We start from the raw sequence: 15,738 nt of genomic DNA, 5'->3' as shown, positions 1-15,738 counted from the left end.
TGAGAAAAAGATTATACTATTGTATCAGTGGCACCATATGTTTTATTCAATATGCCCACTTGCAGCAATGGTCTGTGCGGAGTATTAACACAGTACAATGGCAGAGCAGCCTACCAGTCAACAAGTGTTTGTATTTTATGGCCAAAGTCATACTTGTGTACGCCAACAAATAAATATTGCTGATAACACTGACCAAATTATTTTGGGCGTCCCTTTTGTCTTCTGTGGCGAAACACACCAACACATCAGCACACAACGTCTGTAAGGGGCAAATATATTTTAATAAAACCAGTGAGTTGCAACCTCAATTTCATTTTGATGAATTTCCTCCTGCGGGAGTGAGCCAGGCAGTGGGCGGGAGGGCGGAAAGGCGGGAGAGCGGGAGAGGGAAGTGAGGTGATGGGGGCTGGGAGGCAGATAGAATTTTCATGATTGTTATTTTTGTTATTATACAGAGAGAGAAAGGGGGGGAAAGGAGGGGGTAGATAAACGGCATTGGTTTATCTGAGGCATTTTGTGGAGCGCTCCATTATCGGGCAGGTTGGGCACGTCGAGGGGGTTATTTTTCTGAGGGATCTTTGGCCCCGGTAATTAAGCTCCATTCACCAGGCCCTGTTCCCCAAATTAAAAATTTGTCATTAAGTGGAATTTACCATAATGCCTTTTTATCTGCCGGCGCTTCAGCATGCGTGCATGTGTGTGTGTGTGTGTGTGTGTGTGTGTGTGTGTGTGTGTGTGTGTGTGTGTAGGGTAGAGGTGAAGGAGGGGCAACAGGAAAGGGCAACCAATAAGGGGGTAACACTGTGATTACACATACATACAAACACACACATGAACACCATGCACACACACACAAACTCCGAGGAGAAAGGGCAAATTGAAAAACTGAAATAATCCTGGACAGCAGCACACATTTGCATGAGCAAACACAGCGCGTGCACACGCACACACACACACACACACACACAAAGCCATCCTTCAATCCTTCAAATCCACAGCCTTTGGGGTAATTAAATAATGGTGCTTTAAAGTTTTAATTTAGATCTGGCTTTTTCCTTCCTCCTCCTACTGTATGCCCCACAGTTCTCTCACACTCTCACACACACACACACACACACACACACACACACACACACACACACACACACACACACACACACACACACACACACACAAAGTCAAAACAGTCAGCCACAGTGTGTTATAGACTTCACCCAGCGAGATAGCCCTCCATGGGCAGGGCACATTGGAGAGAGTGAGTGATTGAAGAGCAGAATCTCTGTCTCTATAGGCTTTATAAAACAATACAATTATTAGTCTTTAATTAGAGCAGCCCCTCTGTGGGACAGGGGACAGACAAAGAACAATAGAGTATTAGAGGAGGAGCTCCTAATATGGCTCTTTTATCACCTCATTCAAATACAGCTTATAAATGCATCCAGCTGTCCTTTTACCTGGCAAAGTTAGAAGTTGGTGGTAGCTTTAGGAGAGAATGGAAACAAAACAATATAACCTGTTCAGAACTCTAACTACTTATCATTTTTGCTACCAATTCATCTACAGATTATGTCTTTAAATGGTCAATTGTTAGTAACATATGTCAAAAATAATGGGTCGCCCCGATGGTCGAGGGTTTTAAGGCTCCGACCATGAACCATAACGTCCCCAGTCAGGGTCTGGACTAGACCTCTGCTGCATGTCGTTCCCAACCTCTCTCTACTGTCGACTCCCTTGAAAAGGCAAAATCCCCATAGAAATCCTCACAAATTCTTATCTTGAATTAGCAGAGATGCATGTTATGTCTTAAAATCACTTTTTTTGTCAAGCTGTCCAAAATCTATAGTAATGTTATGAAATGAGGCAAAACAGCTCATTTATGTGAAGCTGTAACAACCAAATCTTTAGTTTTTTTTGCCTGATACGTGATTTAAAAAATTAACAAGTTATCAGAATTTATGTCATTTAATATAACACAGATAATCAATTCAAAGCTGTTATTATTTTGAATGAAGGTCAAGCAGTATGATCAATACAGCACAAAAAGTCATAAAATAATAAGACACTAGCAGGAAACTGCATTTTCTGTTCCAGACAAATGGTGGTGTGGGAGTGTGTGTCAAACACATTAAATTTTGAGCAAGCCTGAAAAATCAACGTCGATGTATGAAGCTAAAACCAAAAAAAGGTCTGTTGACACATGAGGCCAATGACAGGACCAGCCACTTGCTAGATGATGACATTGAGAGCAGCAAATAAGACCTCTGAAGTCACCCAATTGGGGTATAACTGTGAAGTGGGAGCTATACTGAGTCATTCAGTCGTTTTTTCCAGTTCTCTAAAGTGACTAATGATTGGTAATAACACTGGGTGTAAAGAATAAACAGCACCCACTAACTCCACCCTGTCGGTGCTCAGTACGAACTGAGAGGCTTCCGACTTTGGCCCCTGTCCCTTTTCCTCCTCCTCTTGTCACAGATACAAGAACATCCCTTTGACTCGCAAGATAAACACTTAATGCCCTACATTTCTCTGAATGCCATCGGAGAGTGAAGGTGGGGAAAACTTTTGCTCTGGGGTACAGGGGAGAAAAGAGGAAGAGCAAAGGAGGAGGAGGAGGAGGAAGAGGGTGAAAAAGGAAAGAGGAGGAAGAGAGGAGGAGGACGGGGGTGGACAGATGGCAGAGGTTATGCCTGGCTGACGGGAGGAGGCTGTTCTGGGTGTTCAGAGTGTGTGTGTGTGTGTGTGTGTGTGTGTGTGTGTGTGTGTGTGATAGGAGGAAAAACCACGCTCTGCCCTCACTTACACATACACAGCTCATCCTTTAAAAAAATCCTCCCTTTTCGGTTTTCTTTCCCCCTGTTTCCTTAGATTCCTTTCCCTCAAATTCCCATGATTCTTTGTTTATAGACATCTACTGTGCATCACAGTCCATTTCAGTAAATGTCTGACTGACTTTTCCTTTAATATCAAATCCAGTGCTTGGCTCAGTTGACTCCATATTGGCTGGAGATTGTATTCCGTGATGAACAAAATAATTAGGTCTTCCTGCATCTGATTGACAGATAAAACCTGGTTAAGGTAAACTAGAGATAGAGTCGAACAACAACACGCTGTCAAAATCTGTAAATGCGTGTGTCTCCAAAATACAGTGCAGGGGGGGAATGGCAGAATGGCAGGGGGAGAGTAGAGAGAGATAGGGGGTCTTATTTACTGTCGTTTAATTTGCTCCCTTCTGCACCGTCCATCCCTTGGTTTTTCTGACAGGTAATAAAAAGCAGGAGCTTCCCTGACAAGCCCATTTGAATTTGGATTGAATAATATAACTGTAGGGTTTCCCACATAACGCTCTGTCCAAGCGTGCAATGGCGCACAGACACTGGCAGCCCCTCTGCCTGCCAGGGTGTGGGTTCTGTGAGAGAGTGCGTGCATGCATGTGTGTCTGTGGTGCTCGTTGCTGCATGCCCGCACGTACACAAACGCACAAAAGCAGAGGTGCTTACGTCATGGTAGTTAATGCAACAACAATAATGAATTCCTGCAACTAGCCACCATGGCACTCCCGTACGCCTCTCCACATCTCTGCCCGACCTTTCCTTCTCTTTTTCCTCACCCCCCCCTTTTCCTTATTCCCTCACCTTGCCTTCTCTTCTGCCCAAGATCCCTTCATCCCACCTCCTCTTCTTGTCTTACCTCATCCACTACTTACGTCCCTACCTCCCCTACCTCCCTCCCTCCTCCTGCTCTCGGTAGCTGCTGAAATCCCATTCCCCGTGGGGCAGGCTAAATTGAATTGGCGTGTTTATATGAACAACAGGGCCGTTGCTTTAATATACCTTAGAGTTTATGCCTAATGCCTCCCTGCTAATACCGCTGGAGCTCGCCACCCTCACTCAACACACATTGCTTTTATGGAAGTCATAAAAGAGACTGAACAGCGAGGGAGGAGAATGGAGAGATACTCTGGGAGTGTGCCTGTGTTTGTAAGCAAGAGAGAGAAAGAGGTGAGAAGCCTGTTAATACGTCTTAACAAGTTATCTCTTTTTTTTTTTATCGTACCTCTTTAAGATCATCCTACAGTATCCCCTCTGTAGAAACCTGCACACACACACACACACACACACACACACACACAAATACACACCACATCCCTTCAGTGCGGAGTGTGAATGAAAAGAAAAGAGGAGAGACAGAAAGGGAGGAAGATTTTTTTAGATTAGTGAGTAATGCTGAATAAATATCCGGAGATTTGGTTGAGGGAGTCGGTCATGCTCGTCGACTTGCAAACATCCTCCATTTTCTCTCTGTCTCCCCCCTTCTTTCTTCCTTTCCTTTCTCTTCCCCCGTCCCCCTTTCTCTTCTGGCCCTGTGTCAGCCTACAAAAGGGCCACGGTACAAAGGAAAGAAACAGGCTTGAGACACTCAACCCAATTACTATTGATCAGTCTACACTCAGAGGACAGAAATGCGCTCACCTGCGCACACACACACACACACACACACACACACACACACACACACACACACACACACACACACACACACACACACACACACACACACACACACACCTGTGGAGATATAAGAAGTCCTGTAAGGTCACGGACAGTTATTTGTTCACAGCTGATTTTTCAAACAGTGACCACCCTTAAATAAAAAAAGAAAATCATGCAACGCTTTTCCGTGCTGACTTTTACTGTTTCCAGTCCGTGAGCTTTAAGCACAAGGGTCTGGTTTTGTCGTTTATTCTCCTTATTTGTGTAAAAACCATAGTAGTTACAAACTGGAAGCATGTTGATAAATCCACTGGAACTAACAAAGTATATAAAAAACCTGTTTAGCTCAAAGAATTTAGACAAAAAGACAAAAAAGGCAGAAAAACATGAAGGCAACATGAGAACAAGAAAATGAAGACGTGCATCAAGATGGTATAGTGGTGGTGTGTTAGGTGTCACGAAACAAAAATTATTTTTGTAGGTTGTGAGAATATCAAACCATGACACAGTATTAAAAGAATGAACTGGAATCATTGACACATCACAGACACATTGCTGTTTTTTCCTGTGAACCTAAAATAGAAACTCTGAAATATTTTTAGGATATTTTCTTTACTTGCACAATAACCCTTTGATTTCCAATATCAAAAATGCATATGAGAAAAATTTCATCATTAAGCCTAAATAACTCAAGGCTAGAAACAGAAAAGTTTCCTCATGCAACTAAATAGAATATCATTACTTTCTCAGTTTCAAATGCATTTAAATCTGCTGAAAGGTGGAAAACTAAACAACAAACAAACCACTTCTGGAATCTAGTTTTCATAATAATATTTTTTATTAGCTCGTACTGACGTTTAATGTTTGAATTCAGTACTAACAGAAATTCAGAAACCCAGCTTTGATAAAGAGTGCATTCTCAGTAGGATTCTTTCCACCATTTGGCTGAATCAAATTATAAATTTGGTTTTTAAATAGATTTTTACATCAACTCCACAAACTCTGTCGAAATTCAAATTTAATAAAAACTTTGTATTTTAGAAATAAGTTATAAGTTAGATGACAAATACGAGACAAGGGCGTATTGTAAAGTGTCAATAATCAAAGTAGAAACCTAGAGCTGCAGGAGAGCCTAAGGACATTCCAGCTAATCCCCCCCCCCCCCCCCCCCCCAAAAAAAAAATGCTCAATTAGTATGTAAAGACTGCATAAAGCTCAAATACTTTCTATTTGAAGATATCTGACCAAAACCTTTAAAAGTTTGCAAAGCCCTGCTCGTATGTGCATGCACGCTCGCTCACAAACACACAGAACTAGTCTCACATTAGGAGAGTGATGAACTCTGCATGTTGTCTGGAAGCCTGCGCCGAAATATCAATGACTAAACTCCCCAACGAGTTGGTAACTATCTCTTTCACTCTGATTTTATCCTCAATAATTAATTTTCTCTCCCAACGCCGACTTCAGCTTTATCGGTCGCTCGCTGCCAGAATCTCAGCATTCCATTTAACCATAATCCCCCGGATAAAGGGGCGGCCTAGGTGTGCTAATGCACGGGTGTGTGTGCACGCGGGAAAACGTGCACGAGCAGAGACTTAAACTTCATTCGCAGACACACAATGATACAAAATTCAGGTACACGGGTGTGCAAGGTGAACTAGTCATACCAATGCTGGGCCATTTCTCCAACACAGGAAACTTAGCCCAGTGATAATCACAGTTTACCACATTAAGACACATCAGGCCTCTCTGGTGGAAGTCTGGATGTGGAGAATGAGGACACACTGTTCACTGTCAGCTGTGTAACCTCTCAAACAGATCTCTGATACAAGCTGGATTAGCACAGGCAAGCCTATAGCATGAATCCAGACCCTGCGAGCCCGGCATAGCAACAGCCACGTAACCAGGGCTTGGTCTAGTTGCATGGAAGGATGGTTGGGAATGGGAGTGGAGGAATAAAGAAATGGGATGGATGGAGGGAGGGGTGGAGCAGAAGGGTTAGGGGAAGAAAGGTGGAGTGTGGGTATAGAAACACGCTCACGTTGAATTTCTGAGACACCTTTAGTCTGTGTTCGTTTTAGAAATCAGCAAGACATCATGCCGATAAATGACCTTCCCCTTATTACCACATTAAAATCCTTTCACTACTGATCACACAAACATATTCTTTTCTGAACCATTCAGTTGTTTAAGACATGTGTGTGTGTAGGTTTTACCTTTATTATTCAGTGCCAGTTTCCAAAGGAAACGTGGCCAAAGAAGCAATATCAACCAAGTATGACAGTGTACCAGCAGTCAGAACTTTTTGAAGACCTTATATTTTAGCCACTTTAGTAAATTTGGTAATACACCCCAAATAAATATCCACATATTTGGGGGGGGATATGATAGGTTGACAAACACTGTTTGTCAATTAAAAATGGCCCAAACCCATATTATCTGATTCTTTTAACAACTGATGTTCTCATTGCTAAATGTTTTTAACATATAGTCGCTACCTATAGTCCTGTCCGAGAAGAAACAGAAGTGTGATCTGGCATTTGCCTCCCATGACCACTGCTGAGTATTTAGCTCGTTCCACCAAACCAAACACATAAATCCTGGTATTTAAGGGCCTATTAACTGGCAATCTCTCAGATCCTAATGGGACTCCTAATTAGTGCTTTATTGAAGGCAGGTGTGATGGAAAGGTCAACCAGTTTAGCTTACACTACACATAAACACACAGAGAGTATTAGCATCGATATACAGTGATGAAGAGGGACAAGACCGTCAGTAAAAGCAGAATACAATCAAGAGAACAAACAAACAGGAGAGAAATCAACAAAGGAGGAAGAGACGAAGGGAAAATGGGTGAGGTAGAAAGAGAAAGACAGGAGGACGAGGGATGAGCTAGATTGACTGAAACTGTGGTGAGTGCCAGCTAGGCCAGACCAGGCCCAGCTGGTCTCTGTCTGACGAGTGCCTTAATTAAGAGACATGGGGAGAAGCCTTGGAATGGCCACATACACACTGCCAGGAGCCTCTGGAGAGGAAACTGCTAAACAGGCACACTTGTGTGTCTATGTGGTACACTGCCAAACACACACACACACACACACACACACACACACACACACACACACACACACACACACACACACACACACACACACACACACACACACACACACACACACACACACACACACACACACACACACACACACGTCCTCTGGGACTTTGTGAAAAACACTGCCTCGCTATTATTAGGCAACCCCTTTGCATACCGGAGTGAGTGTACTAACCCTAAATGTGTGTCTTTGTGTGTTTGGGGTTCTCCCTCTTATCCTGTTGACTGTTAAACTGAACTTCTGATTCTGAAACAGCTCTCACCCCTGCTGGTGCTGCAGCCCACGGACGAAGAGCTCAGAAAGGGGGAGAAGAACGAGGCGAGTGGAGAAGGGGTGATTTTGTGGATCCATGGCTGCCTATGCTCCTCCGCACCCCAACCCACCCCCCACAACTGCCGTCACCCATCTCACTTGCCCCTCTTTCTCCTCCCAAAAATGTATTAATATTAATATATATCCCTTAAACCCCTTCTCCTAAACTCCTCCACCCCTCCACCACCAACACCATCACCAAAGAAAAAAATATCACCACCCTAGGCTACCAGTTAATAAAGCCCTCTCAACAACCCCTCCCTGCCCAAAAGCCAAAGAAAGACAATAAGGGGAAAGTTCTCTGGCCAAATAAAAGAACAGAAATTAATACAGTCCCATGGGAGCTCCCTCTGTCCTACTGTCACCCCCCACAATAATTTGATTTCCTATTAAGTGACTGCTTAATTATAATGATTATTATTGGTAATTGTAATTGACATTTTTTTTCCCTCTGCAAGTCTCCTCTCTGTCCTTTCCCTCCCGCCTCTTCAGATCTTCTTAAAGGACAAGACGGCTGTTGAAAACAGAAATACGATAATATGACATTTTAAATATATTGTTATTGTCTCACATGTGCTGTACACCACTACATACAATGTGGGATTGTGGGATTAAGGTGTTGAGCTTTAGACGTTTTATTTAATCATACATGAGTGTGTGTGTGTGTGTGTGTGTGTGTGTGTGTGTGTGTGTGTGTGTGTGTGTGTGTGTGTGTGTGTGTGTGTGTATTCATGTAGATGTCTTATCCTGTAGCTTCAGGGCACAATGTCTGCTGCAGGTCTGCAGGAAAAGAGATTCTTTCTCTCAATGGGATACCCTGGTTAAATAAAAGTTAAAGCAGAAGAGTGGGATTCCCTATTCTATCCCCCCTACACACACACGCACACACACACACACGCACACACACTAAAGTACAGTAGGGACCCTCTGGTCTCCAGTTTATTACCCCTTCCTCCAGGCTACAGCTGCTGCAAACGGGAGGTTGTGTGCTTTTGCTATGAAAAAATGAAAATATATATACCCGACACTCTTTCTGACACCTTCGTCAGCACATTTGACATTTAATAACAAAAATCAAAAACCACAATTCACGAGCGCCACATAAAAAAAACCTAACGCGACGAAAACCATTTCATTTAACGTCACATTCTTCCTCTATTCGAAACTAAAGACGGTGAAACTCCATTCCAGTGGGCCAAGGCACGGTTATTGGGCTCACCTCAGGCGTGGTGAGGCTGACACCGGCTCTCTCTCTCTCTCTCTCTCTCTCTCTCTCACTCACATACACACACTTTTGTCTTTAGATGCACACACCTTCACACTCCAACACACACAACATCCAACCTCGCATCACACCTTCACTTTCACTCTAAAATGTTTTCTCATTTCCTCAACACAAAATAATTAAACCATCACAGTCCATTATAAGAGTCTATCATAATAAATGATCAAATGATAAATGAGAAGAACAATTTCGAACCAACTTCAATTCAAATTCTAAATGTCAGTTTCAAGGCAGCTATGGCTGGGGTGTGTGGGTGTCTGCAAGTTTAGCCAAACTGCTTTCTACTAGATTATTTAAATGCTGCCTCTCACTCACTCTGACGAACAAACAGTGAGCATTAATACAAATGAGCACCTGCAGCCGCAACCACAGATGTCTGTGGGTATTTTTTAGTCAAAGTTTCCAAGAAAAAAATAGAGAAATTTTCATAGATTATTTTGAAAAAGATTACTTTCAGACAGGATGGCTTGTCCCTTCCAGATGCAGATAAATATGGTGTAAATAAACCCTACATATCAGCGCAGAAGAGACCTAACCACAGCTGAAATTAGAAAAGTCTGCAGCAGCTAACAGCAGCACAGTGATCCTGCCATGGAAATGCAAGTAGAAGAAAAAAACGGTTTGCAATAAATTATTCATCCATGCAACATTATCAAAATTAAATTTCTATTTCTATAATGATGTAAAATAAAACATTTTTGACTTAAATCACATTTTTTCAATTTCACATTTGACCAGAACCATGGAGCAAAATCTAATATCAGTGAACACTAATTCATTTCAGTACCATCATAACACTGCAACAACTCACACTGTGTCAACTTAAAGCTTCAAAGAAGCCGATTCAAATGTTTCCGACATGTCGCGAATCTGAAACGGCTCACAAGACAAACAGCCGTTTCATTTCACTCAGGGAAGAAAAGAAAAAAGAAAAAAAGAAGAAAAAAAATGTCACCAGATCTGTGGTGTTGTGCGGAGCCACACCAGGTCAAGTGTTATACGAGAGGGTTTGACTGTAGAACCATCAGTACAGTAACTGACAGACAGCGCTGGATGTCAGTGTGAGTGCAGACAGAGCCGTGTTCGATCCTTTCTGAGATCTTAGCCTGAAGACAAACCGGCCCTGTCGGACAGCAGCACCGTGGCCAGTCCTTTTCAAGGCCTGTCTCATCCACTTTAGTTTACCCACACATCTCTCTCTCTGTCCCCCCCCCCCCCCCCCCCCGGTGTCTGATGCTGAGCCCCGCTGTCTGTCCTTCCACACAGATTTCTTTGGATAGAAACTCAAGTGTTACTTCACATTCCTTCTGATTTGATCTGAATTTATACTGCCTCCTTCCTGTTGTTCGTCACTCGTGTAGATGACCAGTTTTCCTCACTTTTACTCACGGGGTAATCAGGAGTGTATGGGTCTAAGGTACAAGACGGATTAAACACAACTGATAAAGCTGAATTGACAGTTGATCTGTTCATGAACAAGAGATTAACAATGAAAAGTGAAATAAGTAATTTACTGAAACTTTCTTCACAGCTGTGCATATTTTTAGTAAAATAGTTATAGTAAAAGTGAAGGCTGAGTTCACGGTATACTCATCACACACACACACTGATGAGTACATCAATAAATGGTAAATGCCCATAGACGTCATCTTCAGCTAAATAAAACTGAATCCAAGCAACAAAAATAATTCTTTTCAATAAGCAAATGACAATGTAGAGGCCAAATGTTTAATAAGGTGACCTACAAAGATTAGATAAGCAACATGATGGAGGCTGTCACCAAATCAGACCGCTTACCGAGGGGATTTTTCATATTACAAAGAAACTGCTGTTTCGTTTACAGTTGTTCAGTCGCAAGCTTTTAAAAATGAAAGCGTCAGGCTCTCAACTGAATTTGTACGATTTATTTTGCATACGCTAATATTAGGCCTACAAAGTAGTCTCATCTAATTTGCATATCTTCTGTAAAAAATGGATAATACAAGTCAAACTATGGCACAGCGATTTCGTGGTGAGAATGCGTGTGTGTGTGTGTGTGTGTGTGTGTGTGTGTGTGCCTGTTCAAACACTCTGTGTGGTAGTGTGGGTGTGGCGTTACACCTCGTGTGGCACTGGGCAGCCAAGATAAGAGCTGATCCTATCCATGCCTCCCTTCTGCAGTGCCTGCCCGCCCACCCACACACCCACAACACCCACACACACTGCCACACACAAACACACACACACACCTAGTGTGGCACCCAACATGCCATTGTAATCTCATTTTACAATCCCAATGCCCTGAACATAAACATGCACTCTCAATCGTAATCAGAGCCACAAACACAGACAAGTCAACTAAATCCATATTTCATTTTGTTCTTACTGTACACTGGCATGTGAGCTACAATGATACACACCTCAAAATGTACAAAGGCCAACTGAGGTCTGCAGGAAAAAGGTCAAGGCCCAAAGTAGCATCACTTATTCACAACACACATGAAGGTACAGAGTGAAAACACTCGTACCACAGCTTTTAATTAGAGACTATGAAAACATTTTTGTTATGCCAACCCAAACTGAACAGCATGACAAGACTATGAAACACAGCAGCTCGAGGAGAGGAGAGGAGAGGAGAGGAGACTAGATGAGAGGAGAGGAGAGGAGTGGAGATGAGAGGAGAGGAGAGGAGTGGAGATGAGAGGAGAGGAGATGAGAGGAGAGGAGAGGAGAGGAGAGAAGGTGAGAACAGAAGAGAGGAGAGGAGAGGAGACTAGATGAGAGGAGAGGAGAGAAGAGAAGAGCTTACCTTCCTCCACTGAGAGACAGAGAGAGCTATCGTTTTGGTACAAACACACAAACACACTCCCTTCTCTAATTTACCAAGACTTTCAGAGAAACACACACATCTGACACACACACTCAGACTCACTCTGATGTGATCGGCCACCCCGATAGTGAGCCAGAGCTGACTCTCTAAGCCTCAAACAAAGTTTGGTGTGCACTGACCAAGACCGAGGGGACCAAAAAAAGAAAAAAAAAAAAAAGAGAGAACTGGGGGGAGCAACTGAGAGAGAGAGAAAAAAAAGTGTGACCACTGAGTGAAGTTTAACCACTTACGATTCAAGTTTAGCTTCAGCACACCCCGCCTACACGCCAGATTCATTCACAGGCATGTACACGCACACCTCTCCGGGTGGGAGAGGCACTGAGCTGGATTTTGGGAAGCCCTGCTTTCTCTCTCTTGTTCCGTCTGGTTGCTGCTGCATGGCTGCCGGACAGGCAGACGGCCCTCGCTCATCCCCCTTTTCTCTACTATCTTTTCTCTTTTCCTTATCCACTGTCCCTACAGATCCACCCACCAACAGCTGCCCCTCACAGCCAGGTGACTGATAGCCACTCGAGCTGTACATGTGTGTGTATGTGTCTCCATGTGTCCATGTATTTGATAAAAAAAACCATATGTGAAGGAGCGAGAAAAGATTAGATTGTAAAAAGTATGTGAACAAGTGACACCATGTAGGAGAGAGACAGAATGAGAAAGAGAGAAAGAGGATGAAAGGATTCAATATCTGGAGGTGAGAGGGGGAGACTAAGTGTAGTGAATGTGATTTGATGGTGATGCTGAGATGGGGTTTAGGCGTACAAATACTATTAGTCACTGCTGTGTGAACTTGTTACTCACGTACACACACACAAACACAAATGTGAAAACACAAGCTGGCACTCACCCTACAAGAGTCAACACACACCATGGCATATAAAAACAGAAAACAATCTTTATATGCATCCAACAGCCCTGGGTTATGGATGTAACGCTTGTTGTAGTCATAAAAATTCAACCAGCCACATCTCAGTGACCTGAAATTGGCCTTCTCTCCCCATTTCTCTGGAAAATAAAAAGGAGTGTGTGAAACGAATTCCCAGAAGAATAAAATAAGTCCATTAACTATCATGTTTTCAAACAATATTAAACCTACAGCAGCAGGAAGGAGGAGAATATGGATAATCAATGCTGTGCACACAGTATGTATTATATGGTACATGTCTATTAGTATTTGGTTTTATCAAATGTATAGTTCACTACTTTTGTTGTTTGTATATATGAAATCAGTATACTTCACTGTTTTAAAGTTTTCCAGTATCCTCCTACAGCTATCACACCACCATCTGCATTTTTTTATGTTTTGCAGTTGTGACCAGCTTTTTCATTTCCCTTGTGAAAAGCATCATGGGAAAACAGGGATTTATTTGGTACAGATACTGTCTTGAAAGAACAGGGGAGGTAGGCCTTCCTAGCACCTCTGCTCTTTTGGTTTTTTGTTAATGTCTTATTTCATAAATGTGTGTTCAAGTTAGCAGAGGTGGTTTTTGTTTCAGGTGTGGTGGCCCACCTCTGCCATAAAGCGCAGCAGGGCACCTTGGCTGGAGTTCCATATTTTCATGAACAAATCCCATGAAAAGACCAAAACCAACAATGCGTCTGTACCTCCCAGCCTCAAGAACTAAACCTTTAAAAACAGATCACACATACATGCTTTCATATTCACTTTTTTTGGTACTGTGTTTTTAGCAAACATTAGGACTGACTCAAATAAACAACATATCACCCAGTACAACAGTGTGGCTCACTGATGTGTTTTAATAGTGTCTGGACACCAACGGAGCTCTGTGGTACAGAGGAAAAGGCTGTATTAGACGTCACAGACAATTCTTGTTGGGATCAAACCATTGTTTGTTTTGGTCTTGCATTTTTTGTGAGAACACACAACAGACCGAAACACCCCTCAGAATTAGTGTGCAGTATAGAACTGGGGCACAGCTCAAGACTGTTGAGGCTCAACCCTAAAATTTTCTTCATTTCCTTTTTTTTTTTTTTTGGGGCAAAACCCTCCCCCATCCCTCCCATTTTAAGACCCCTTCCACACCACACCCATGGCCCCCCATGGTCCCCCATGTGCAGATATGAGGTCAAGCTCCAAAGATCACAGAGAGAAGCCAAACGAGAGAGAGGGAGAGAAAGAGACACAGAGACCTAAAATCCTCCTTTCCTCCCAAAACCAGGCCAAAACCTCAAGCCTTCCCACCAACTCCAGACCCCCTCCTTTAGCCCAGTTGTGTGTAGAGGAGGCAGTGAGCACTCTTGCAGAAACATCAGCCCAGGGAAATTCAAATGAGGAAGAAACAGTGAGAGAGACACAGAGAGAGGGAGAGCAGGAGAGAGAGCACAATAGTGAGAAAATAGGATAAAAGAATGAGATGGGAGAGCGTTAGGTAGGAGGGAGAAGGAGGGGGTGAGCTGGAGAGTAGCTGGAGAGGTTGCTGAGGCTGCAGGTTAAGATAATGTGTAGATCTGGAGAGATTTGCAGGGAACATTTTTATTCATTTTTTGATTACTCCCATCTCTCCCGACCTCCCCTCCCTTTCCTCCTGCGTTGTTGTCTCTCAGTTTGTTTGTTTTTGGCATTAGCGTTATGACTGTTGGTATGCGTGTGTATGTACACATGCATGCTGATTAGAACTGGAATATTTTATAAACACAAATATTCACAGTCGCACAAGCCTCCACGCACATATCAATACGTAATGCACACAAACATACTTAAAGATGGCTCAGGGAAGAGAGCGACTGGGCAGACAGTGCTGGGAATGCAAAGAGCTTACAAATTTGTAAACATGCAGAAACAGATGCTGCACGTGTACATACAAACATGCACGCACACAGAATGTTCATAGTGCAGCTGTTTGCTGTGCCCGCTCCTTATCAATGTGCTGCAGGTAGGCTAAGTGTTCTGAATGAGCTGGACCATACAAAATTAGTCGCTGCTTCTATTCTCCTGGTCATACACACAATCAAAGGCACAAAAACATATCACAAAGCTTTGAACAATGCTCAACATACCCAGTGCAGACAGTACAAACACACACAGACACAGACACAGACACAGACACACAGACACACACACACACACAGACAGACACACACAGACACACACACACACACACACACACACACACACAGACACACACACACACACACACACACACACACACACGAGACACACCTGCATTGCTGTCAGACCCTCCCTCCAGGTTGAGTGAGATGGACTGGTCTCCTTCCTGATTCCCTCGCCCCAGGATCATCCAGTTTTCTAGACCATCCGAATCAGGTGAATCCGAAGAATCCGACGCATCAGATTCAGATTCAGACTCTTCTGAATCCGATTCTGAGCTGCTGGAATCCAAAGTCACCGGCACACTGAGACTCCTCTTCCTTTTCTGGTCTCCCTAGATTACCGAACAACAACCATATTGTTGATGTTAATACAAAGGTCAGCCTCTTTCACATAAGCCTCACCTCTTGTTTGAATATAAATAAATTCTATTACAGTTAAACTTTTGGTCAGTGCTCTAGTACAGCAGCAAACCATACCTTGGCATGACTACACGCCCCACTATTGCTGCAGTGATTGTTTGCTGTGATCATCCCTCATTTCCAATACAAGTGATGGAGGACAATTTCAACTTTAGTCCCAATTAGTCCCAACTTTATCTG

At 43.1% G+C, this 15,738-nt stretch overlaps 1 protein-coding gene across 1 annotated transcript in view; it reads right to left on the bottom strand.

Moving 5' to 3' along the window:
- zcchc7 (zinc finger, CCHC domain containing 7) overlaps positions 1-15,738 on the bottom strand; it is a 50,248-nt gene that overhangs the window by 28,399 nt on the left and 6,111 nt on the right. Inside the window, exon 3 of the mRNA XM_071504686.1 lies at positions 15,248-15,470. Coding sequence (XP_071360787.1) covers positions 15,248-15,470 — 223 coding nt within the window. The remainder of the gene's footprint in view (positions 1-15,247; positions 15,471-15,738) is intronic.

This window comes from Trachinotus anak, unplaced genomic scaffold, assembly GCF_046630095.1.
Source record: "Trachinotus anak isolate AG129_WGS33_773 ecotype Australia unplaced genomic scaffold, CSIRO_AGI_Tana_v1 ptg000019l, whole genome shotgun sequence".
NCBI classification, from domain to species: Eukaryota; Metazoa; Chordata; class Actinopteri; order Carangiformes; family Carangidae; genus Trachinotus; species Trachinotus anak.
The sequence above is the reverse complement of the archived record's forward strand: the minus strand, read 5'-3'. Positions and strand labels throughout refer to the sequence as shown.